The sequence below is a fragment of the Triturus cristatus genome, chromosome 2_1 (genome assembly GCF_964204655.1).
Source record: "Triturus cristatus chromosome 2_1, aTriCri1.1, whole genome shotgun sequence".
NCBI lineage: Eukaryota > Metazoa > Chordata > Amphibia > Caudata > Salamandridae > Triturus > Triturus cristatus.
In genome coordinates, this window is record NC_140581.1 from 503,996,356 (window position 1) to 504,023,325 (window position 26,970).

The window sequence follows — 26,970 nt, forward strand, 5'->3', positions numbered from 1 at the left end:
ATCTTGTCCATTTCAAATGCCGGGTTTAGGGCGGGCCCATAGAGGCCCTGATTAATTGCAGCCAACTGGGAGGCCCAGTAATACCGTTTAATATCCGGGAGGGCAATCCCTCTGTCGTACCACGGGAGCGTCAACTTTGCCAAGGCTATACGCGGCCTCCCATCCCAGAACAGGCGGCGCTGTAAACCTTCCACTTCACGGAAGTAGCGCGCTGGGACCAAGTCCATAGTGTTCTGGAGAGCGTACAGGAAGCGCGGCAGTGACATCATCTTGAACAACGCCGCCCGGCCGAGCGGCGAGAGTGGCAAGCGCCTCCAGCGCGCGACATCCTCCTTCAAGCGCCGGAGGGGGGGAAGCAAATTTCGCTCGTAGCGGGCCACCGGGTCCAGCGTAATGTAGACACCCAAGTATCGAAATCCCTCCGAGGCAATCTGGATCGGACAGCCCCGCGGGAGGACAGGAGCCTCCCCGGAAAGCACATAGACACAGGATTTGGCCCAGTTGATGACAAGGCCTGAATTGCGGCCAAAAGAGTGCAGAACATCAACCAGGACAATCAGTGATTTGCGCGGTGAGGCCAAGTACAAAAGGATGTCGTCTGCATAGAGAGACACTCGGTCCTCATACTCAGGGATCCAACGGAGACCTCGGATAGAAGGGTGCCACCGCAGCCACTCCGCCAGGGGCTCCAAGGCTAGTGCGAACAGGAGCGGCGACAGGGGGCAACCCTGTCGCGTGCCCCGTCCCAGCCCGAATGGGGCCGAGACTCGACCATTTACCACCACCTGTGCAAGTGGGTCCGAGTACAACAATTTGACCCAGCTGATGAAACCCGGCCCAAAGCCAAATTTCGCCAGCATCGCCCAGATGTACGGCCACTCGAGTGTGTCGAACGCCATAGTGGCGTCCAAAGACGCCAAGATGGCCGGCTCCCGCACGAACGGAACACGCGCTAGTACGCCGTGCAGGCGTCGCAGATTAAGAGCCGTATTGCGGTGGGGGATAAAGCCGGACTGGTCTTGGTGGACCAGGTCGCCCACCACGCCGACCAGCCGGTTGGCGAGCACCTTGGCGAGGATTTTAGGTTCCGCATTCAAGAGCGAGATAGGCCGATAGGATGTGACCCGATCTCGAGGTCTCCCCTCCTTGTGGATGAGCACGATGGTAGCCAGACGCTGGTCCGGTGGGAGGGAGCCCCGCGAGTGGGCCGCAAGGAACATTGCGCGGAGGTGGGGTGCCAGTACATCCGGTCGCAGCTTGTATAACTCGATGGGAATGCCGTTCGGGCCCATGGCCTTGCCAGAAGCGACCGAGCGGATGGCGAGGGCGATTTCGTCCGAGGTGGGGGCGGCATCCAGCAACTCCCTGTCCTCCACAGAAAGGGAGGGGAGCGCGATGTCGCGCAGCAGGGCATGGGAATCCTCCTCCGAGCAGGGAGAAACCGGGGAATATACCTCGCGAAAATAATCCGCGAAGCAAGAAACAATGCCTTCCGGCTCAATGACACGCACACCATCCGTCTTCTCAATCAGCGGGACCACACGACTCGCTCTCTCCTTCTTATCCAGCCACGCAATCAACTTGCCCGCCTTATCACCCACATCATACAATCGCCCCTGTTGCTCTCTGCTGAGGCCCCTGGCCGCCTCCGTGACGAGGGCCCTATAGGCCGCCTGCTTAAGGTGCAGAACGTGGAGCGCAGCGTCAGTCACCCCACTCCCCAAATCACCCTCCAATTCAGTAATTTCGGCCTCCATCCGGGTCACCTCCTCCTGTGCGCGCCTCCGGGCATGGGAAATGAAGGAGAGGGCCTCCCCTCTCAGCACTGTCTTGAAAGCCTCCCACAGGGAGATAGCCGATAGGACTGACCCCACATTCTCCTCGAAATACCGTTGCAAGGATTTAATCAAGTCAGCGCGAATAGTGGGGTCGCGCAGGTACCAAGCGTTGATTGGAGCTACCCTGCCCTCCCCCCTCGGGAAGACATCAAAGTGCAACAGGAGCGGGGAGTGATCTGAAATGCCCCTCGCCAAATGGCGCACCTCCCCCACCCTCCCGGCATAGGCCGCAGGGACAAGGATATGATCAAGCCGCGAAAGGCTACCATGGGCACCCGAATGGAAGGTGTACTGCAGCTGAGTGGGATGCTTTAAACGCCAGCAGTCCACCAATCCCAGTGTGTCCAAAAGGCCCGACAGCCACGCCTGTGCCCGGGGGAGGTCCCTAGGGGGATAACGATCCATAGTCCCAGAAACCACCGCGTTGAAGTCCCCCCCGACCACCAGAAGCCCCCCCGGAAGGTCAAGAAGGAGGCGTCCCAGGTCTGCAAAGGTGGTGGACTGTAACCCCGGTGGGACGTACACTGAGACAAAGACGACTACTTTGCCCTCCATTCTCCCCACCAAAACAGTGTAGCGTCCCCTCACATCATGGCGCACCTCATCTATTTCTAGCGGGAGCGAGGTCCTGACCATAATGCCCACCCCTCGTGAGCCTGACGTAAAGCCCGAGTGGGCCACCAAACGATAACCACGTCGATTCATGGCACAAAAGGAATTACCAATAAGGTGTGTCTCCTGCAGAAAGACCACATCAGGCGAAATCCGTTTCAGATATTGCAGGACCACACCCCGCTTAATCCTATCCCCCAGCCCGTTAACGTTCCAGGACAACACAGTCAGGTCCCTACCCCCCATCACATACAGATGCCATCATTTGTCCCCCCGAGAGCAACTCAAAAACACCAGTACAATAAAGGGCTTGCCTTGCGGTAGAAACGAACCACACCCCACCCCAACCCACCCATCCCAACAGAACTCCCCCCACCCTGCACCCCTGCATGAGCCCAAACAGCCCCCCCAAAGTGCAGTGTGCCTGTCGCCCCGTAGAAAGAAAACTAACTAGTCCCCCAGAGGAGGAGGGAGATCCCCCAACAGACCCCGCACGACCTCCACAGGAGGGGAACTTACCCTAATAGGCAATGGTGACAATGGTGACAATAACACAGCCCGGAGCAAGGCCTACCATTAGTCCCTTAGGCCTGACCCGGCGGGCCCTCCCCACCAACCGCACCCCCCCCCGCCCCCCCGGCCCCGATCCCCGGGCAAAGTGTCCAGCCAGTCCCCGGCCTCCTCGGGACGATCAAAAAAGTGCGTGCGGCCATCTACCTCCACCCTCAGCTTAGCTGGAAAAAGCATCGAATATTTGAGATTCAGGTCTCGTAGGCGACGTTTGACACCCAGAAAGCTTAGTCTCTGCTTTTGGACCGCCGGGGTAAAGTCAGGATAGAAATTAATATCCATATTGTCAAGTCTGACTGGCCCTTGGAGCCTAGAAGTCTGCAGGATAGCGTCTCTGTCCCTAAAATTGAAGATCCGGGCGATGAGAGGCCTCGGAGGGGCGCCGATCTTAGGCCTACCCCCGGGGACCCTATGGGCCCGCTCCACTGCAAAGAATTTGCTCAGCCCCCGAGGCTGTAGGTGGGTGAGGACCAGGTCCTCCACGAACAGATCCGCTGCCTCCGCCTCTCGTCCCTCTGGCACCCCGATAATGCGGACGTTGTTTCTCCGGGCCGACCCTCGGAATCCTCCAGTCGACGATTCATCAGGGCGCTCGCCTGGCCAAGCCTGCGCACCTCCTGTTGGAGGGCCGCCACGTCAGTTGTGAGGCCCGAGGTAGAGTGGGCCAAAGAATCGACCCGGTCATTCGTTTTAGACAGATCGGCTCTCACGAGGCCCACGTCCACGAGGACCGAGTCGATCTTCTGCGCCAGAGTGTCAAAGCGCTGGTCCACCGAGGCCTTCATCTCGGCGATGGCGCCCATGACGTCCCGGAGGGTCAGGTCCGTGGGCGGAACAGGAGCATCAGTCGGGCCCGTGGGGGACCTACGCAGCACCTCTGGAGATCCCTTCTGGAGGGTGTAGCGGTCCATGCTATTGGATTGTTGGGCCGTGCCACGACGGGTCGACTTCACCTTGGCCCGGTCGCCATCTTGTTTTGTGGCCATGGTCGCAATCCCCGAATCGAGCCAATCTCCTCAAAAAGGGGGCAGACAATCCCGTTCAAGGGCGCCGGGGGGGGGGGCGACCACCGCTCCTCAGGACGGTTCGCAGCCGGCGGGCCGGCAGGGCAGCCCAACGAGGCCACAGCACCGCACACCGCCCCGCAACCCAACCTCGCCTGGCAGCGAGGAGGGCGCAAAAGCGAAAGTGAAAGTGCGGGGCACGCGAGCCACCCAGCCTCGCCCGCCGCTGTTGTTCACTTTGTGTCCGGATCGCCCCACAACTCCAATACGGGGGGCAGGCGTGGAGAAGGCCGCAAACCTCAATCGATGCTCCTGCCGGTGTCCGAGGTCCGATTTAAAAACGGAAAACGGGCGTCACCTCTGCTCGGGCTCACAAATACAGTCCCCTCATCTGGGACAGGATTCTGTCAGGATTTATGCAGGAGGTCGCGGAGGTCCTCGGGAGCCTCGCACCTACGCGGCCATCTTGGTTGCACGCTAGGCTCCTCCCCCCAGTGTGCCATTGTTGCTACCACCCCCCTCCCGAGACCCATGATGTAGTTAGTGACTACATCACATAATAAACTCGGTTCCTCTCAACACGAGGGATACCAGATCTATTGATATTTATAATTTTTCACATCGATAACACCTGGTTAGGATGGGCCTTAGCGCGCCAATACCGCCGAGGTTTACACCTTCCTTACGGTCCTGACGAATGCCTGTTTAATTACAACACATAGGCAGAAACATGTTGACCACTTCCTAGTGGACTCTGCTGAACAATCTATTCAGCCTTAATGTCCTACACTTTGTTTTTAACCGTGTCAGATTGGCTTCCAATAAAATTTATTTTTTGACACAATCGTGACATTTTTAACGATCACTTTTCACCATTCACTGAACACGAACTACCAGCTCCGCAGTAATTCTGGCATTGTAGCACACCAGGGTGGCATTCGGCCTCTCCTGGTGGGGCCCGATGATGAAGAATATCACCAACTAGGTTGGTGAGTGAGGGCTTTTTTAAGAACCTAGTTGGATTCTCCTGTTGTGCTCCACCTTTATTAATAAAGGCACACTCTTCCGTTGTTATGATTATATTTACCTTGGTGGACTGAGAGTGCTCCTGAATATCATTTTCCTCCCTCTCTTGTTGTTTTCAGCTGATTTACAAGTAAGTCAACAATTCGACATTACTTTTCAGTTACTTTACAGATTACTGTGCATGTTACTTTTTAGATTACTTTTGCTAAACAGTCTGATATGCCTAGATATCACACTGAGACATTTCCTAGACAAAATGTAAGTAATTCACTTTTAGTACATTTGTAGTTTTTCAAGTTTTCATACAAACCAACTCCACACAACAATTTTCAAGAAAAGCAGTCAATGCAATCCTAAGGGAAGGAATTGAGTTATCAGTTTACAGGTAAGTACTTGTTTGTGGGAGTTGGTATTCTGGGGTTAGAACCAGGGTTCGCCCAGCGTCAATGATGCGCTCTCAGAACACCCTCAGCGGCACTAGGGTGGCCGGGCGCAGAGTGCTGAGGCCCAATGTTATCCAATGGGGGATAGAGGGCCTCTGGTTGGTGGTTGCTCACGAGTAGGCGACAAGGTTGTGGGAGCAAAGCTCCTAGTGTTACGCTCAAGGCAAAGGGGGTTCCCTGTTAGCACCCAGAGAGCACCTGCAGCTGCGCAGGGGCAGCTGGGTGCTGTTTTGGCGTCTGGTGCCCTGTTGATTTCAATGGGGATTCTCCAGTTACAACAAAGACTGCAGGCTCGGGGACGAAGTTCTTCTGAAGGTGACCACCGGTTGAAGAGGTGAGTTGGGAGGCTTGGGGATGCTGGGACACCACCTGTTGGGCCACCCAAGGCAGTAGGACGTCGGGTTCAGGGGTGTCTTTAGGCGTCGGGTTTTCTTACCAGTTCCTGTCGCACTCAGGGGGATACTCCAGAAAGGGGCTGCAGGCGTCGATTGGAGAGTCGAGGCAGGTCAGAGATCACCACATCTCAGGTCAGGATCACCAGGGAGACCTCCTTGTGCTGTTGGGCCACTCAAACTCAGGTCTTGGGCGTCGGGTGCAGAGTAGTGCAGACTCGCGGATTTGGCCAGAGCCAGAGTCTGTTGTTGAGCAAAAGAGACAAAGTCTTGATTTTGGAAGGCAGGGCAGGTCCTTCAGGTTCTTGAGGGCTGCTTGCTGCAGGACACACCGGGATTTCGCTGGAGCAGGTTTAGTTTAGTTTTTTAATTTATAATGCGCGACAACTACCCAAAAAAAGGGTTTCCCGGCGCAGAAGCAGGTCAAGGCGTGATAGACAGAAAGCATTCTATTTATCGAACAGCCAGGTTTTTACCGACTTGCGGAACTTGATATAGTTTGTCTCATTACAGAGAGCAGTGGGAAGAGAATTCCAAAGTGAGGGGCCTAGGTGTGAGAAGGATTTGCCGCCCATCCGGGCTAATTTGAATTTCGGGACAACAAACCTTCCTTGGGTGGCTGATCGAAGATTGCGAGAAGGATGGTATGGCTTGGCCAGGGCTAGCAGGTAGCTGGGAGCACTGCGGGATTTAATTTTGTGCATATAGTTAAGCGCCTGAATTTTATTCGACTCTCGATTTTCATCCAGTGTAGTTTGCGTCGATAAGTCGAGATGGGGATGGTCTTAGGGTCTCCACATAGAAGTCTAACTGTGGCATTTTGGGCCATCTGTAGTCTGTGAATTACCGATTTGTTTGATCCCACATACAGCACATTACCGTAGTCAAGCCTTGATGTAATTAAGGCATTGACTACGGTTTTTCTAGTCGCTTCTGGTAGCATCCAACAATTTTCTGCAGCCATTTAATGATGGTGAAGCAGGTTGCTGCGACTTTGACTGATTGGGGACGCATACTAAGTGCATAATCAATTATGATGCCTAAATTACGGACTTGTGGTGAGGGGAATGGGAGATCATCCATTTTGCACGGCCAATGTTGTTGATTCCAGAGGTCTTTCTGTTTTGTCAACACCAGTACCTCAGTTTTCTCTCCATTTAATTTCAGAAAATTATTTTGCATCCATGATGCTATATTGTTTAGGCCAGTTTTTAGAGTAGAGGGGGTAGTTGTGTTATGTGAAGATAGGGAGAAAATAATTTGAGAATCATCTGCATAGGAAAACATGGATAAGCCGGATTTCTCAGCCATCTCAGCCAATGGACTTACATAAAGATTAAATAAAGGGCTGAGGATGGATCCCTGAGGCAACCCATGGGCAAAAGAATGGACTTCAGAGCAGGCAGTTTGGGAGAAAACTTGGAAGGTACAGTTGGAGAGGAAGGCAATGAGCCAATTTAGGGCGGCCCCTCCAATACCCTGTGATTTGAGTGTGTTTATAAGCACCGTGTGGGATACCGTGTCAAAAGCGGCGCTCAAATCCAAAAGAATGAGCGCTACTGTGTCCCCGTTGTCTAGATGGTGACGTATGCCTTCCATAACCCCAAGTAGGGTGGTTTCAGTAGTTCGAGGTGCAGACAGGCCAGTATGGCTGGGGCCAAATCAGTCGGTTCTTGTCTGAGGAGGCAAGGTTCTGGGTTGCCCCTAAATAACAAAAAACAGGTGAGTAAAGGTCGGGACCAATGGGTCCCTTCCTTGGGGTGGGTACACCCCCTATTATCCCACCTTCCAGTGAGAGGGGGGCATATGCCTCTCTCTGGTTGACTGGGTCCCCCATCTGCAAGATGGCAGGGACAGAGTTGTGCTTCGCCTTGCCTCCCCGACCTGAGGGGTGGGGTTGTCAAAGGTGAGCACACCTCCCTTCCTCACTTGGTTTTCAAGCTGATTCTCCCACCCAATGTGGGTGTAAAAACCAGTGGGCGCCAGATGCTGGAAGCGGCAAATGGCTGGGGTAGTTCACAAAGGCGGCAAGCCTTTGAAGCTTTCCCTTCGTGGACCCTGCCCATCCTCGGGAGGAGGCTTGGCTCTTTGTCCCAGGATGTTTCCATGGGTCAAGAAATATGTCTGGTAGTGGCAGCCATTCAGCCAGGACACTAGTGTTAGGTCGTTTTTCAGGGGGCATCTCTATGATGCCTTCTGAGTGCATTTTTCATTAAATCCTACACTGGCAGCAGTGTGGGTTCAATGTGCTGCGAAGTTTGATACCAAACTTCCCAGTTTTCAGTAAAGTCACTGTGGTGGTGTGGAGTTCGTAATGCCAAACTCCCAGGTGAGAGAGGAGGTGTCTGTCTGTCTGTGTCTTTCTCTCTCTCTCTCTAAGTGCGACAGCCCTTAGAGGCCTTCCCTGGCCACATTCCCTTTAGTACCTATGGTACCTTTTGCAAGGGACTGGCCTGTGGCCAAATAGTGCCAATTGGGTTTTGTCTTAATGCAGTTTTAGGGAAAGAACATAGACCCTGGGAACTTGTTGTCAGGAACCCAGGGCACACTAAGTCAAAGTACATCAGCAGTTTGGCAAAAAGTGAGGGCAACCATGCAAAAAGAGGGCACTTTCTTACACTTGCACAGTTTTGGTTTTATGAAAATATTTAGAAGATATATGTGGGAAAAAAGAATATGCATTCCATTCTAATACTCCCTTTTCTATTAAACTGGCCTTCTCCTTCATAAATTGGTTCAGTTGTATTCCTACTAATCATTAAGAAGTTGCATCCGTGCCAAGGTTCATTAAATCTGGCTCCATGAACATGTATAATGAGTGTTATGATACAGGCGTCCTCCCAGCCGATATTCGCACTGCCATCATAGTGGTTATCCGCAAACCTGGTAAGCCAGAGGACGAGTGTGCATCGTACCGTCCCATATCCCTGATCACAGTCGAGGCCAAAATCTTGGCCAAATTGCTGGCCAACCGTCTGCTACCATATCTCACGGCATTAATCCACCCGAACCAGTCGGGATTCATGCCGGGCCGTAATACGGCGCGTAATTTGCGCCGTGTTCACGGGGCACTGGGCCGTGCTGCAACACTCCAAGAAGCAGCACTTTTGCTCGCCCTTGATGCCAGGATGGCGTTTGATACGGTGGCGTGGGAGTATCTCTTCGCTTTCTTGGCCCATGTAGGGTTGGGTCCCCGGCTGATCGGATGGATCAGACTGCTATATAACCTGCCCACGGCCCACGTCTCAGTTAATAACCACCGCTCGAGCACCTTCTTCCTGTGCCGTGGTACGAGACAGGGCTGTCCACTATCGCCGCTTCTTTTTGCATTGGCGCTTGAGCCGCTTGCGGTCTGGATCCGGGGGAACCCCGAAATCAGAGGCCTTAAATGGACACCTGATCATGAAGACCGTATTTCTTTATATGCGGACGATATTCTGTTGTACCTGGCTTCCCCGGCGCGCTCAGTCCGTCGGGTACTTCATATTTTTCATATTTTTGGGGCCCACTCCGGGTACCAGATCAACTGGTCCAAATCCCAGATGTACCCCCTTTGGGGTGACCCGCCACATAGTCCCAAGGGATATAACATTCCGGTGGTAACACAGGGTTTCCAATACCTCGGCATCTTTATAACATTGGACCCGTCCCTATTTCATGAGCGAAACCTAGTGGGCCCATTGCAGCGGTTCAGGGCAGATGTGGCCCATTGGAAGACGCTGCCCCTCACACTCTTGGGTCGGGCAGCCCTTTTCAAGATGCTAGCCCTCCCCGTTTCCTCTATGCCCTACAAAATACGCCCATCCCGATTCCCGACGTCTAATTTTTGAAGATTCAGGCGACACTGCGAGGCCTATTATGGGATACTGGGCCGCCCCGAATCGCAATGCATAAACTCACAATGGGCTGGTACGATGGTGGGATAGGATTGCCGGACATACGCCTCTATTACCAAGCAGTGCAACTGATCGCGATCAACCAGTGGGTGTTTGGAACCCACGATGATCCTAGTTTCCGTACTGACCGCTGGCTTTTGGGGAAGGGAGGGTACAACAGGGCACTATACTCAAATCACAAAACACTAGACTTGACTGGCCCTACGGCCCGGACGGTGGAAACCTGGCACAGGCTCCAGCAGAGCATGGGTTGGCATGGGCGGCTTACTAAGGCCACCCCACTCTGGGAGCCCGATTGTCTGGGGCGTCTGAGTACCTGCGAAGGTTTCGATAAATGAGACCTTATTGGTATATCTACAGTGGGGGATGTATGGATTAAAGTCAAGAAGGCGTCGTTTGCGGAGCTTCAGCTTAAATTCCAGCTCGCACCCTCAGAGTATTATCGATATCTTCAAATCAGCCATGCTATCGACGGCGCCCTCCCCACCGGTACCCCCCTTCCAGACTCCTCTCCTTTGGAGGACAGGCTGTTGTTGGATCCAATGGACCGCAGGGCTATCTCCTTGACCTATAGAAAGTTAGTTAATAATCGTACCGACCCAATGCAGAAGTTACGGGCCAGGTGGGAGACGGACTTGGGGGAAATGGCTGACGAGGACTGGATTGACGCTATAGATACCCCTCGCGAGGTGGCGATGCCGATGCGACTTCGCCTTGTTCAGCTCAAAATTCTGCACCGGGTGTATTTTGATGCCAAACTGTTGTATAAATTGGGTAGACGTCCAGACGCGCTCTGCCTACGGCATTGTCACCAGACAGGTACATTTCTGCACATACTATGGGCATGCCCCCTCATTCAGCAATACTGGATAGAAGTCACCCGACAGATGGCGAGGTCAATAGATAAGCCCATCGCCCCTTCTCCCCAGCTTTTCCTCCTTAATGTGTGGGAAGCTACAGACCTCGTTCAGGTGGAGCAGGAGTGGGTGGCGGGGGGTGGGCCATTGCAAAAAGGAATATTGCCCAGAAGTGGGGAGTAGACACCATGCCGCTGTTGCGCGACTGGGCCACAGATATAGATCAGGCCATGGTGGCGGAGAAAACGGTTTACAAAAGTCGAGGCTGTCCGCGGAAGTGGGATCGCAAGTGGGGACGCTGGAATACATATCGGGGAGACATTTGTATCTCTCCTACGGTGGAACTTAAAAGGGAGAGACAAGCTATCCTGGATAAAATGGGGGCATACGCGGTGACCTAAAAGCTTAAGACCACCATTCATATGCTGTATGTGGGGGGCTCCCCGATCCTAATATGTGTATGTAACCACCTCTGTAATGCTTCACTGATCGGCTTGATGCATGGCTTACTACCCTGAGTGTATCGCTTGTTGTCTCTAAAGCCCGGATGTATATTTTGCCTGCGAAGGAGCTAATTAAGTGTCATGACTGCTGCAATGTTGTGGATTTTATTTTCAATAAAATTGTTATTTAAAAAAAAAAATCTGGCTCCACTAACGACCTCATACTGGTGCCCTTTCTACAGTATTACACTCAATCCTTTAGTTCCCATATTGACAAATATCAACCTAGCTTTACCCCGGGATAGTAAAATAGGAGTAGATAAGCCCCTGTTCAAAAAAGACCACTTCAAGCTGAGGTAGAGCATTAAGGGCCAATTACCCCACTTCCAGCCCTGGGAAAAAAACACTGAGCAGATTATAACCAAGAAGTTAGCTCATCATTTGGAAGAAGGGAAAAGTCTAGACCCCGGGTAACAGACTCCACCCAGGCAGAGCACTGAGAAAGCCCTTGCTCTCACACCTGGCAAATTAAGATCTATCTTAGATCAAGTTGGCTGCACTAATCACATTCTTCTTAGCTTATCGGCAGTGTTCGATAATGTAGACTGTATCACAGTTTTGAACTGCCCTGCAGAGGCAGGGTTTAAAGGCTCAGTTCTAGCATGTTTTGCCTCCTTTCTGGAAGGAAGGGGGACCGCAAGTTTGCACTTCCACCATTTCGCCTGTCACTCCAACCGGTCAGTTGTTTGCTCCGACAGGACTCTTCCTTCTCTATTGTTATTTACCATCTGTTCGCCCTTTGGCCCAACTTATCAGCCTCTATGGTTGCCATTCCATCTCCTACATGGATGCTATGCTGCTGATTGTACACTTGGATTGTCAAGCCCTCCATGCCACCACTAAATTGGCCACCTGTCTCACAGAAGTTCAGTGATGGATGGCAACTAATTTCCTCAAACTTGATGCCAACAAATCTTAAATCATTCTAATGGACAACAAGAAAGAGTGCTGGCAAAATACTTTCTGGCCTAAGTATATGGCCTACGTATATGGGAAACACAACCTCATATCTAGGTTCAAATCCCTAGGGGTCTTCTTTGACTGACATCTATCCTTTAAAGCTCAGATTAAGGCTGCAACAGCCACATTTTTCCTACAGAGGATGCTGCAGAGAACCCTTCCTTTTTAGTCTCACCATCTCCATACAGATGTGTTTTCAGCCTGTATCCTTACCAGCAATGATTACTGCAGCATCTTTTATTTTGACGTAGTGAATCCTTTGGGACTCAGTTTCAAAGAATACAGTATGTCATTCAGCTAGTTCCCAATCTAAAATCTGATTAAGCTACCAAGGCAATAATTCGTCTCTACTGGCTCCCTCTGAAACAAAGAACTGCTTTTAAGATCTACTGCCTTATGCATAGATTTTTTATGGTACAGAAATGTCAGCCCTCGGCTCGCACTTTATCCACTATACCCTGGTGAGATGTTCACATTTTAATTCTCAAATGCTCCTTTGGATAGCCCACACTAAATGCTCTAGATCGACCAGCATTGATAGGTCTCTTTACTTTTCCCTCCACTTTTGACCAGTCTCCCTCTACATAGCAGGACTATTCAATTCAAATCTAACTTTACAAGGGCTATAAAACCCTACCTGTTTTGTTGATCGAACTTTACTGTGTCTTTCCCTCTGTTTTTGATCACCTGCATATTGTTCCAAGAACCACTATGCCTAGGTTGGTAAAGGAACTCTTAAATACATTTCAACTCCAATAACGAAACCACACAGCAAGAAAGTGCTTTCTAGGATCTACTAGTAGTTAGCTTAACAACTAACGGGCTAGGTGAGCATGTTATTCCTGACCAAACCAGTTTAGGAAGGTTTTCAATAAGACCTGTGTCAAAGTTAATAGCTTCAGAAAGTCTGCAAACAAGTAAAGGTTGTACTTTTCCAAATTCACTTTTCAAGCCTCATGAACAGCACCCAGAGATGGTTGGGTCTGTTAAACGCATAGAGCAAACTTTCTCAATTATAATCAGAAATACAGCTTATACATTGGGTGCTGCCAGACTGCTTTATCCAACAACCTCAAGCATGATCGACTGTAGTCTAGGGCAATGAAGACAGTGGATTGACTCAACAACAATTTCACAAAAAGGGAAATAAGGTAACCAAAGAGGACCTGGAGCCTAGAAATGATCGTACCTAGGTGGGTGCCTTAGCCTACATACATGACTATGTGCACCAGCAGAGAAAGGAACCGGGCAGAAACCGGAAGAGCATGACAAATGTCTCTCAAGTACTACTATAATCATATTCATTTATTTATTGGCACCATTTTCAGCTCTAGTGGAGTATGTGTATTAAGAAACAGCATAAGCATGTCATTAAAATACCTAGCAAATATATCATAATCTATTTACTAAATGTTGTAATAACTTGTGGAAGTGGAACGCACAAGACAAACACTTACCATTCCTAGCCGAACTTGCCCATGATGCTGAAAGACTCTGTAGAAATACAGAAATAGAAATATTAATTCCCCTATATGCAAAAAGCAACTATTTTCAAGGAAATAAAATAATCTATAAAGCCTTCCATATATGCAACAGTAACTAAGTGTACATTTAATCTTGAAGGTCGAATGTCAACCATGTAAATGCCTGGTCAAAAAGCTAATTTCCACTTGAAAACATGCCGGTGAAACAGCTCTTTTTGTTGCCATCCTCGGTTTTACCAGAGATTACAAGTAATTTTTTGCAGCCCATTTTGTTGGCTCTGTTCACACATGCAGGGCCTCTTTAAGGAGTCCTGACATGCAAACCCGTGCTTAGTGCTCCTCAGGCAATAACATCAGTTGGAGATGCTCAGGTCTGAGGGATCATAAACTGATATTGGCCCCTTGGAGGAATACAAATGAGGGCAGCATACCTTTTAAGGTCACCTATATCTGTGCACATCATCATCAATCTTTCAGAAGCTAATTAAAGAATAAATACATTTGTTACCGTTATGCTCCTAAAATCATGCCATGTCAGGGGCGTGTAGTCTGCCATTTTAGGAAGAATCATAGAAGAGGCCTCATAGCAAACACATGCAAACAAAACAAATCTCGCCTCTAGGACGTATTTATTGACTTTGCAATGGCTTTCAGCCATACTTTACAGCTTTGCCAATGGTGTGCAGCATGGCTAAAAAGTAAATATTTTTCAAAAAGTGCACTGATGTATCCGTCGGCATCATTTTGTAGGTTTGTGCACCATACGTTTGCATGCCTTCAAAGTGACACAGGTGGGGTATTTTTCTTTTTATTAACAGCTCATGTTGGATTGCTTTTAGGTCTCGCCTACGCAGCACGCATGCGCAGCATAGGAGACCTTTAGCCGCCGTTTAGCTGTTTTTTGAAGCACATACTCGTGTTTGTGGCGGCATACACCTAGAGGGAGAGCGCAGCGGCGCGCCACAAGCACGAGTATGTGCTTCAAAAAACAGCAGGCTGCACGCGCACGCAGCACTCCTGGGCGCTTGCTCGCTCTCTCTTTTTGATTCTTCTCTTTCTTTTTAACACATGGTTTTCTCCACTCTTTTTTCTTACTTACTCTCTTACTCTTCATGCTTTCGGACCACTCTTATTTGTTGGCCTGCCTCTGCTTGTGTAATAAGTGTTCGTGTTTATTTCAGGCGCTGAATTTTATTAAATTGGACCGAGTACTTCTCATCAGTGGTCATGTTTTTTAATTTCCAACGCGGTGTCTGCCACGCTTTATCTGGTTTTAGTACACATTTTGTTAATCTCATCAATGGTCATGTTTTGTATTCATCCTCAACGTGGCGCCCGCTTCACAATCACCCCACTTTATTTGGTTTTACAGCACATTTTTTCATGTCAAACATATTTATGGTGTACTTTACTATTACTAGAAATACTTAGTTTTTGCAAGCCTGTAGGTGGCAATGCTTTCCTCAATCCCCATGTTCATTTATTTTATTTATGTAAAGAAATTAATGTACTTTCTTCATTTGCAAATGTTATGCCTTTTGGCTTTTAAATTTCAGAGTTACTTTAGAAAAGGGAATTTAAATTGAGAGAAGCCGTGTTGGAAGGTTGCCTTTGTCACTTTTTATATCAACATACTATTTATTTTTCTGAGGACAAAAGCTTATAATGCGCATCATTATGATATTATGTCTTTTCAGGAAACATTCTGGCCCTTCTGCTACACTTGCAGACTACGTCTTACTGCCACAAAGGTTACGGCCTGCTTGCCGTGCTGCCATTGCGTAACAAGCAGGCTTCAGGCACTTGGTGTGTAAATCTGTGCCTTTCCTTGCTGCACACATGGATCTTTATCTTTATTGACAGTTTTTCCATTTTTCAATAAACAGCATACTCAGTAACAAACAGATGAATAAGTACATGGTATGGTACAATAGCATTTTTGGCTAGTATGTCAGACCGCACAGGGCTTACGCCAAATAGTGCCAGAAGGAAGTGTAACAGGTATACCCAGCGATTGACCAAGTGTCCATTTCAAAACATGTACGCGAATTACCATGCAATGGTGATGTTAAGGAATTGCTGACAGATCACCTCTTATGACATATTCCACCATGTTCAGCATGGCCACATGGGATGCCAACGCCGACGTAGCACCTACCGCCTTGCACATGAGGGGAGTTAAACATCAATGATTAGCATAGTGGACTAAACCTCAGTGGTGGGTAACATTGGTGGATGCTGGTAGTGAGTTGTACCAACTCGCCGTGAAACTATATGCACATACCTGATAAGGTGCCAATAAAGAATCCAAAACACAAACGAAGAAGAATAAAATAGAAACAGCAACCACAACAAAAAGAGAAAGAAACAATAAATAAAACAACTGCAACTCAAAATTAGCCTATTATATCCTCAACCCCCGGGTGTCCCGGTAAGATATTGCTGACTTCCAAGAAACCGCCTCTTCCCGTCCCCAGCAAGAACCATAGTATAAGATGGACCCAAGATGCACCAAACAGTACTTCTCAGTCACACGGCATGTTCTACAGGCCAACAAAGGAAGAACAGGTAATGATCGCCAAGGGCAATAGCCTTGCATTACGCACAAGTATTATCTATGTGTCAAGCCGCTAGGGCACAGAGCTTAAAGGTTCACATTGGTGGAGGACGTGTGCGGGGGCTGACCGTCAGTGCTGCAGTGTTGTGTGAAGCTATTCAGCAACGTATCCCAAGGCTGGGCTGCTGGAAATTTGCGGAGACCTGCAGTCTCCTCTCTGTGTAATGCCACACTCTCTGCTCGCGCCCAATTAAGAAATGACTTCTCCCAGCTAATTGCAACAGGGGCTTCTCCTCTTTTCCAGTTCTTAGTGATCAGGCGCTTCGCAGTAATATAGCCTAGGTCCCGAAAGCGGGAGGATATCTTATTCTGCTTATTTCGCTTATATAAGCCTAATATGCATATCTCCCAAGTATGCTGACACAGCACGCCGGTGCACTGCTCTAATAGAGCCGTGACCCTCCGCCAATACAATGCCAGTGCAGTGCAGGACCAAAGCATATGTAACAGATCCGCACCTCGGAGCTTACATCGCGGACAGGCAGCTGCATTATCTCCAAAGTATTTGGCTATGTTGCCCACTTACACCACTCATAATCCATATATCGTGTCTCATGTCTGGTTGTGTTTACCAGCTTTCAACAGGGTGTAGTCTTCTAGATCAATATGATATTTTTAGCTTAATGTGCAGTTTCAGTGGCAGTGCAGGTTAGAAGGTGGCTATTCAATGCCTAAAGCAAAAAACACAGCCAACGCACATAAAAAAGCCTACTGTGTTCTGGATAATATGCTGCATTTCTAAACACTTATAAGGTGTAAAAGGCGAGACCTGTTGGCTATGCCAATGCTTGTTTTAAGTAGTGAAAAATAGTTCTTTCGTTTCTTGAGGCAAGCAATACGGAGGGCAGGGTGTGGAAGCAACATGGAGGGCGTGTGTGGGGGAAGCAATACGCAAGGGGGAGCAACAGAGGAACATGGAGTGTCAGGGGAGCAGCATATGGACTACCGAGCGGAATATGGAACTGCAGGGAGGAAGCACATAGGCAGGAAAGCAACAAGGCAGGAAGCAAATGAGGGCAAACACAACACAGAAGGGGAGGGGGAAAAGCACACAGCAGAGAGAGAGCAACTCCGCGTGTGACCTTGGGGGAAAAGAGTAGTACATGAGGGAGACTGCTGGAAAACATATGCACTCTCAGAGTGCTCAACGGAAAAGAAAGGATTAGTGCTTCAAATGTGAGCAGTGGAGGGACTCACAACACAAGAAGAAGAACTAAATTCCACACAAGCTGAGAAATAAAAAGAAAGCAAATGAAAGTGACAAAGCCAACCAGTTTTAAGTCCACAGTAAACAAACAATAGGTCTTATCGCCAGCAGACAGCTTGTGCGGGCTTGGAGGCAAGATCAAAAAATACGTACTGCTTTCCCAAAGCAGAGGGTGGCAAAAAAATAATAATAGCGATGACATTTTTAAACTATGCTTTTTTTTTTTTTTTTTTTACAATGGAACTTATAACCGATTTTCTTGTCAAATTTTATTTTCTGGATTACACTGGACATGTGGAAGAGTGAAATAAGCTGCACCAGGATTACATTAAAATAGGGTGTGAGGAACAGAATAAGTCAGATATTAGATAGCGGATGCATTTGACAGCATCAGAAACAGCAGGTGACGCGATTTGTCTTCTTCCATCTGTACCCTATGCACGGTACTCCTAGGTGCTAAGCGGTTCTGAACCTGTTCTTGAAACTATCAAGGAACTACAGAAAGCAAAGGGCCTCTGGTCTCATTCTTATGTCAATGCTAGGCAGCCTTGATGAGGACATCGTCAGGGTGTTGCTGAGCCAGCTTAAGGGGTGCAAATGGCAGACTGAGAATGGCCTTATGCGAAGTGGCTTCTTCAAATAAGCAACTTTACCATGTGTTTCTCTGTATAGCTATCCTATGATTAGCTGTGAGAGCACTACTAAATTCTGACAAAAATGAAGCATGTAACGCCTAAACCAGATTGAAGTCCTGATGCAATTACCAAATACTCACCAATATGCCTTACCGGAATGCATTCATTAAAGCAGAGCAAGAACTACCATTCGGCAACTATTCTTATGCTCACTGACTTCCAAGTTGTGTAGCTTATTTCCCAACATAATGTTTAGTTTGTTACGCAGAGTATTACGGATGAAACACAAATGTATCATTTATTATACAATATACAGTTATAATTTTTCCTAATAGGAGTACAGGATATTCCATTGACTGTCTAAGTTAGTAAGCATTCAACTTTAGAGCAGATGTTTTGTCACCTAACAAACAACGTTAATGTTGGAGTCTGAGGACATTTTTGTTCTTCAATGGCTAAGGACAGGAAAAAGTAACGCCTCCTTTTGGTGCCCACTGTACTTAAAAAGAAAATCCAAAGAACAGGAAATACGTGTTTCAGTAGACACCCGACTTATAACACTAGCTTGAGTCTCATCAGGCACAGATCAAAGATGTGAAACTCCCTGACACAAAGTTAGAGACCTTAATTTCAAGAACAGACAACTCTTTTCAAGATCAAAGGTTTCCTTGACCTTCATTTCAAGATCGTAGGGCTTCTCCCACTCAGTTACATCAGGCCACCCCTCCACCATACCAGATGCCTCAAGCCCAATATCAGGTTCAGGCCCCTGGAGACGCTCATGCCCTGTTTCCTCATAGACCCTCTAGATTTAAATCACTGGAAATCCGATATCTACTAATACACTCAAGTGTCTAGATACACATCTCTTTGTGTCCATTCAGGGGAAGGCACAGATTTGCATGTCTCCTTCCACAGACAAATGGAGCTCTGAAATTCACTCTCCAGTGTCTGAGGAGTGGAAATATTGCTGCATGCAGGCTGGTGCTCTCTCGCAAAAAGGCAAATTGCCTATAATTGTTTTTCGCTATCTCCACATGGTATACCATATATTTCCCGTAAACTTGTGGCACTGTGGCTTTAGGGAAGACACCAGGGCTGGATATATTCAGGAGTACACCACTACTGGCTGAAAGTGGAGGGTACTATCTCCAAAATAGTTGTCTTCTTGGTCAAAACGGAGCCTCAAATGACTGTTGGCATACGTAAAGCTCATCCTCAAAGGGAATAGGAAATTCATTGCACTGGCATTATTGCTGGCTAATAACTAAGTGGCAGGATGGAGGCCGTGGTCCGGTACCTAACGAATAATCATGGACTTCTGACCTAATATATTGGAATCAAGAGCTAGAAGTGTATATCTCATCCAAAAGGATTTTGGGCCCCCTACAAGACCGTCATTTATAATTTACAATGTCTGAAGCAAATTGCGAATGTCAACTACTTTATATTGTGTTGGAGCACTGCTGGTTTGATTGTATCCTTCACCATGCACTCTTTAAATGTCATATTTAGCCACCTCCCCCAGCTGCACATGGCCTTTGGCTGCGGGGATTGGGACACAAGGCCTGGCCTCTGACCCCTATCACCTCCCTGAGTCTGACTTTTAATGTTTTGCCTCATTACCCTGAGATTCAAGTGGTAAAGGGGATATGTGGGCCCGAAGTACAGAGACTTCAGGACACCAAAAGTGAAAGACTCTCACCATTGACCTCAAGGCCCAGTAACTATTGACTGCCTTGGGATATCCTGAACCGGATTTCTTGAACGCAATAGGAAGGGATATTACATTGTTAACTCCTTTGCCAAACACCAAAGAAAATACTTTTAGATTGTGAACCCTGTAATAAATACAGTAGGATGGGGTTTTACGTTATCAACTCTGTGATAAATGCAATAAGAAGGAGGTTGTCAACTCTGACATACACAATAGGAAGGGGTTTACCAATGTGAACTGACGGGTTTTTAGTGAATTTCTAAGGGTTCTTTTTTAAATATAAGCTAAGATCTTATTACTTATAACGTCACTCTAATTTTAGTTTTTTCCAGTGAAAAACATGACTTATAAAATATATATATATCCGTACGCTAAATCCCTTCCAACTGAATTGTCAGAAAGTTGACAATGTAAAAACCATTACCTTTGTATTTGTCAAATAGCTCTAAATGTAAGCCACTTCTTAGATTTATCATGGAGTCTAAAACCTCTTGCTGTTTCATTGTCAGCTTCACAACATAAACCCCCCAACAACTGCATTTGTCTGAGGGTTCATAATGTAAACCCCTTTGTTCTGTATTAGTCACAAGGTTACTTCATGCAAAACCCCTCCCCATAGTATTTGAAGTGGAGTCTGCGTCTAAAATATCTATATAAATCATATGTAATGTAACAAATTCAAACATGTGGGCGGAGCCACAAACTCTCTTACTACGCACTATTTCTTAATGATCTTTTTCTGGTGATCACATAAGACATCACCAACACCTTTACTGAAAAGCCTGGCCTAAAAACGAATGAATTGTCAACAGGGTCTGACATGGGGTAACCAAAACCCTTGCCTATTACTGTAATCTGTGAGAAGCCATGTTAGAAAATGCTTGTCCAGATGCTTTAAGACAATGTAATAACAATTCACCCATTTAACAATTGGCTTTAATACGTGCTTTTCACAATAAATAATTCAGGGTCACTGCATTTGTCATAACGTTTCTTAATAAACAGATGAGGCAGACAGCGGTGATCAGTAGCTTATCATCACATCCAACTCAGTTCTGCAGTACCGAGCGCAAACTTTCAACAAGGCAACAACTGCAATACAAGCACTCTTTTTCAGGGGAGCCGTACAACGTCTGACCACTCTAATGCTGTATTCAACATGTAGGTGGAGTCAAAGCCTGTCTTCTCAGTAGTGATTCTTAAAGCTCTTTCTGTTGATTACACAAGGTCAAGCCAGATATAAAAAAGGGAGGAGAAAAAAAGTAAGGAACATACATTTTGCCTTTCTACATACTGCAAAATCTAAAGTCTTTTTGATATTTAAATGCAACACTTTTTAAAAAACATTTGTGTTGCTGCATTCCACTTTTTTATACTGCAAAAACCATATCAGCTCTTTTGGAGAAGAGGTTATCACTCAAACCCACATGGATAAGCAACTCTCCATCGCCATGTGCCATAGCTCGACTTCAGAGGCTACAGAATGGTGGCAAAACACTAGAATCAAATCAGCCTGCTTCCTCATTCACCTCCCTTAAAAAAGATCTTAACACTCCAAAATACCTTTAGAAGACGTGCCGTAAACTAAGTGGCAGCACTGAAAGGCCCACCTCTTTCACCTACCACCAAAGCCTTGATGATCCCACATGTTAAGCTGGAGTGAAGGTGATGTGTGCAGCTGTCACAAATGGTGTCGAAGTAACACTCATTCTACTGACGCTGCTCTGACCAGGGTTTCATGGGAGGGCAAAGGAGGGGGCGTGGCTTGGACGAAAGCTGCCTGATCCCGTCGCTCAGTCGAGTGCGGAACATCAGCGTTGGATCCCCTTTGAAGATGGCACCATATATGCTTGAAAAGGATGGCATTTCACATCGGAATGGTTGCTGCGTCTAATGATATCCTACACTGAATGGGATATCGGCAATTAAGGACTTTTCACCGTTTAGATGTCTCGATCTTCCCCAGCGAACTAAAATGGTGGACGGAGTGTTTCTTTTTTCTCCTGGAGGCTACGGCAGACAGATGAGGTCACTCTGCATCCTGCTTATGGTCAAAGCCTTGTTTCCACATCGTCATCTGAGGTCCAGTGTGGAAATTTTTTATATTCAGGTTTGCACCGGAATGAGCGGCGCCGCACTACGAGATATCTCGCCTGGCTCTTTGATGGCGGCATAGCGCACCCGAAGGAAGATTTCTTTGTCTCCTGGGGCGATTCATCGTGTCTCTACCTTATACACTGACCGCAGTCACCAAATCGGAGCGGCAGTTTCAGCGTGTACTGGACCGGAGGAGCGCAGTTGGTATCTGATGAGGTTGGGGTTCTAAATTATCTCTCCTCCATTAGCGCTTCATTTGGGGGGGAAAGCCCACAAAGGTATGTTTGGTGCTTCTGCATTGGCTTCCACTTTACACCCTGCTTTCTGGTGGCTGTGGCCTACTGGAATCATTATCGTGCCACGTCATGTTCCACTCGCACTTACCACGTCTTGTGACACATTAACTTCATCCTGAACGTCCTGGAGAACCTATGCCTGCTCCCTCTGACATACGAGTCCTCTACAGAGAACCCTGCGGTCCACGACTTAGCCTTCATTGGGTTCATGATCTTCACCCTCAGCATCATGATTCTGAACTATCTCCCCTGGATGATGACTGGGTTAAACACTGTTTGTTCTGAGCATCATCCTCTGCACCCAAGAACTTAAAATGAAAATATCTGGATTGCTGATGGGCAGCGTACTATACATTTCTGTGAATTGAGAAAAATAATTTGAATTACAAACGGTGTGCTTCATGTCCTGAATGACAAAGCTTCTGGAATGGCCTGTTCTAGGCTTTTACCTTAGAGATGGGGCAAACTAATGGCCACAGAGAGAAAACAGTCTTTTCCCCAAACTGATGCGGTTTGTTCCCATTTAGTACTCTTTCTTTCTTTGTCTACTTCCTTTGCTCCTATCCCCTCTTCCCTAAACCTCTCCCCTTGCCTGCTACACCGCCTAGCCCCCTGTCCATTGTGCCCTTTGACTAAGCACTCCTTCTCCCCTTGTTGGGGAAAGAACCAATATGTATACTCTGGAGTCCCAGCAAACCCGCTGAGAGAGTCCACAGCGCCACGGGAGCCACTCACAGCTGAGGTATGGTATGGCACCCCTTGCAAAGCACTCCCTCTCCCCTTTTTGGGGAAGGATCCAGTATGTAGGCCTTGGAGTCTCAGAGACCCCTCTGAGTGAGTCCACTGCGTAAAGGGAGCCTCTCGCAACAGAGATGGGGAAATGATACCACTTCCCCTAGTATCACAGCTTACTGGACTTTGGACGCAGCTTTGACTCGTCTACCGGTTTGTGTCCCCGTCGCCCTCCCCCTCCTCTTTCCATGCTGTCTCTCTCCCTCCCCTCCTCTTTCCCTCCTTCATTCTCTGTCTACTTCCCCTGCTCCTACCCCCCTCCCCTGAATCTCTCCCCATGCCTGCTTTTTCCCTTACGTATATGTCCTTATTGCTTGTCTCGACCTTACATGTAACTATGTTGTCATGCTCTAATAACTGTGTAACCTTTGTAACGATGTAACCTGCAACTATGATCTGATACTCCTGTAAAGCGCTCCGATACCTCCGGGTCTAGCCAGCGATATATAAAACCTTTAAAATAAAATAAACGAATAAATGGGGCAGAGGAGTGGGTTTTAATTTTCCCAGCTTTAGACTTGAGGAGCTAAGATGCAGGCAATGCTGTAATCTGTTGGAAAAAAACATGTGATGTTCCCTTATTATGATCACCAATCTACCACATTCAACCAACAGAAAATTCTAAGCTCCTAGTTGAAATCAAACGTTTTGCAAATGTGATAACCCCCAGAAAAGGTGCCTTGTTTTTTTTGGGTTCAGGAGCTACTGGCAAAGATGAGCGAAAAAGTACTGGTTGTGCTTCAAACTAGATACAATATTTCAAGATATCTGGATGTATGTGACTGAACTTATTCCCACGACCTGTATAAATACTGTTTTTTCAGATTTTCTTCGCTGTCACTTGACGAAGTGATAAACATATTATCCTCTGGCTTCCTTTAGATAACTGCACATTACGGTAGGTGCAGGAAGACAAGACAACAGTAGCTCTTATCTTGCCTAAAGTTATTAATTCATCTTTTGCATAAGGTTTAGTATTGAATATGCTACTTACCAGTATGCATCTGTTCTTGGCATGTAGGGCTGCTGACATTCATATCTGTGCATAGATCGCCGCCTAGTGTTGGGTCCGGATGATTGCACATTGTTGTCCTGGAAGAGTCTTCGAAGTATCCTGAGATGGGTGACTCCTCCCCTGGACCACAGTGCGCATGGGCATCCTCTCCATCCCCAGATTGTTTTTCGCCATTGTGGCAGTGATGGAGTAGATATAGAAAGTGATGACCATGCTTACAGTAATTGTGAGAGCTGCAGCTGCTACAGGCGCCGGGGAGGAGGGAGGGCGATATGAATGTCAGCAGGCCTACATGCCAAGAACAGATGCATACTGGTAAGTAGCATATTCAGTTCGAGGCATGTGGGCTGCTGAATTCATATCTGTGCATAGAATACACAGCAGTACCTCCTATTAGCGGCGGCTACCCGTGCCAGCTGCAGCAGTCTGAAAAAGAGTTTTGAGATCAGCCTGTCCTACAGCTGCCTGCTGTTTTGAGTGTACATCTACACAGTAGTGTTTGGTAAATGTATGTATAGTGGACCATGTGGCTGCTCTACATATTTCCTGTAAAGGAATGTTTCCCAGGAAAGCCATGGACGCCCCTAACTTTCGTGTTGAGTGGGCTCGTGGTGGAATCGTTAATGTGCGTTTAGCTTTTTGATAACAAATTTGGATACATTTAACGATCCATCTGGCTATACCTGCTTTGGAAATGGCGTTGCCTTTGTGTTGTGGAGAGAAGGCAACGAAGAGTTGTTTAGTCTTCCTAAAGTTTTTAGTTCTGTCAATGTAGTACATGAGGGCCCTCTTTACATCTAGTGTGTGGAGCATCCTCTCAGCGACATTTTGTGGGTTTTGAAAGAAAACAGGCAGTTCAATGGTTTGGTTCATGTGGAACTGCGATATTACTTTAGGCATGAATTTGGGGTTGGTACGTAGTACGACCCGGTTTGCGTGAACTTGTATAAATGGCTCCTGAATGGTTAGTGCCTGGAGTTCACTAACTCTTCTTAAGGAAGTGATGGCAACCAGGAAAGCCACTTTCCAGGTGAGGAACTGAATTTCACAAGAATGGAGAGGTTCAAAGGGTGGACCCATTAGACTGGTGAGGACCAAGTTGAGGTTCCACACCGGTGATGGGGGGTGCCTTGGGGGAATCACCCGTTTAAGTTCTTCCAAGAAGGCTTTGATGGCAGGCACTCTGAATAAAGAGAGGTGCTGCCTGTTTTGGAGATAGGCTGCTATTGCTGTTAAATGGACACGTATTGAGGTGTATGCCAGATTGCATCGGTATAGGTGTAATAGATAGCAGATTATGTTCTGAATAGATGCGTCTAGTGGGTTAATGTGATTGGTGTTGCAGTAAATGACAAACCTCTTCAATTTGGCTGCATAGCAAGCTCTGGTAGTGGGTCTCCTGGCTTCCTTAATGATCTCCATACAGTCAGGGGGCAGGTTTAGGTAGCCAAACTCTAGGACTTCAGGAGCCAGATTGCCAGGTTCAGCTGTTGCGGATCTGGGTGCTGAATTTCTCCATGGTTCTGCGTCAAAAGCGCGGGTTTGATCCGCAGCCTTTGATGCGGCACCACGGAAAGTTCCAGAAAGGTGGTGTACCATGGCTGGCGTGCCCATGTTGGAGCAACCAGGATGAGTGTCAGTGAGTGCTGTCGCAGTTTGCGTGCCACCAGCGGTATCAACAGCGCTGGGGGAAAAGCGTACGCAAATCTGCCGGACCAGTTCATCCATATCGCATTGCCCTGCGACTGTGGATGTGGGAACCTGGCGGCAAAGCTTTGGCATTTTGCGTTTTCCCTTGTGGCGAATAGGTCTATCTCTGGATGACCCCACTGCTGGAAGTACGGTTGGAGTACTGATGGGTGTAACTCCCACTCGTGCATCTGGTGGCTGTGTCTGCTGAGCAGATCCGCCATCTGGTTGTCCTTGCCTGGGAGGTGTTCCGCCATGAGGAATATGTTCCTCTGAATGGCCCACTTCCACATGCTCTGAGCCAGATGAGACAACTGTGGAGAGTGTGTTCCTCCCTGCTTCTGTATGTAGTACATGGCAGTCATGTTGTCCGTCCGGATCAACACGACCTTGTTGCACAGGTGTACTTTGAATGCTTTCATTGCCAGGAAGATTGCCATCAGTTCCAGAAGGTTGATGTGCATCTTCTTTTGTTGTGTAGTCCATAGTCCCTGCACTGTGTAATTGAGTACATGAGCTCCCCATCCCTGGAGAGACGCGTCCGCTGTCAGTATTATTTGTGGAACAGGCTCTTGGAACGGTCGGCCCTTCCAAAGGTTTTGTGGATTCCACCAATGCAGAGAGTTGTATGCCCGACCGCTCACCAACACTAGGTCTTTTAGTTGCCCGTGAGCCTGATTCCATTGACGTGCTAAGCACTCCTGAAGCGGGCGCATATGTAGTCTCGCGTGTGGGACTATGAAAATGCAGGAGGCCATCATGCCTATCAACTGCATGAACACTCGCGCCGGAAGGGAGTGTTGAGGTTTGAATTTTGAGATCAGCAGTTGCATGCTGTTGATTCTCACTAAAGTTGGCTGAGCTGTGGCAGCCAGAGTGTTGATTGTCGCGCCTAAGTACTGTTGTACGTGCGCAGGTTGGAGACTTGATTTTGGGTAATTTAGTGAGAATCCCAGATCGTGGAGAAGGTGAATGGTGTGGGACATGTGGGTGGCACATTGTTGTGCTGACTTGACCTGAACTAGCCAGTCGTCCAAATAAGGTAAGACGTGAATATTTTGTCTTCGCAGATGCGCGGCCACTGTCGCCAGGCACTTGGTAAAGACCCTGGGTGCTGTTGTTACTCCGAAGGGGAGAACTTTGAACGGATAGTGATTCCCTTGAATAGTGAATCTGAGGTATTTCCTGTGTGAAGGGTGTATTGGTATGTGGAAGTATGCATCCTTCAGGTCTAGCGTAGCTAGGAAATCCCCCTGACTGAGTAGTGGGAGAACCTGTTGGAGGGTGAGCATATGGAAATGCTCCGATAGTATATATAGG

The 26,970-nt window shown here is 47.9% G+C and overlaps 1 protein-coding gene across 2 annotated transcripts in view; it reads right to left on the reverse strand.

The window, feature by feature from the left end:
- GTF2H2C (GTF2H2 family member C) overlaps window positions 1-26,970 on the reverse strand; it is a 349,036-nt gene that overhangs the window by 206,921 nt on the left and 115,145 nt on the right. For both annotated transcript variants that reach the window (XM_085632380.1, XM_085632381.1), the window contains one exon: window positions 13,559-13,595. In XM_085632380.1, coding sequence (XP_085488506.1) covers window positions 13,559-13,595 — 37 coding nt within the window. The remainder of the gene's footprint in view (window positions 1-13,558; window positions 13,596-26,970) is intronic.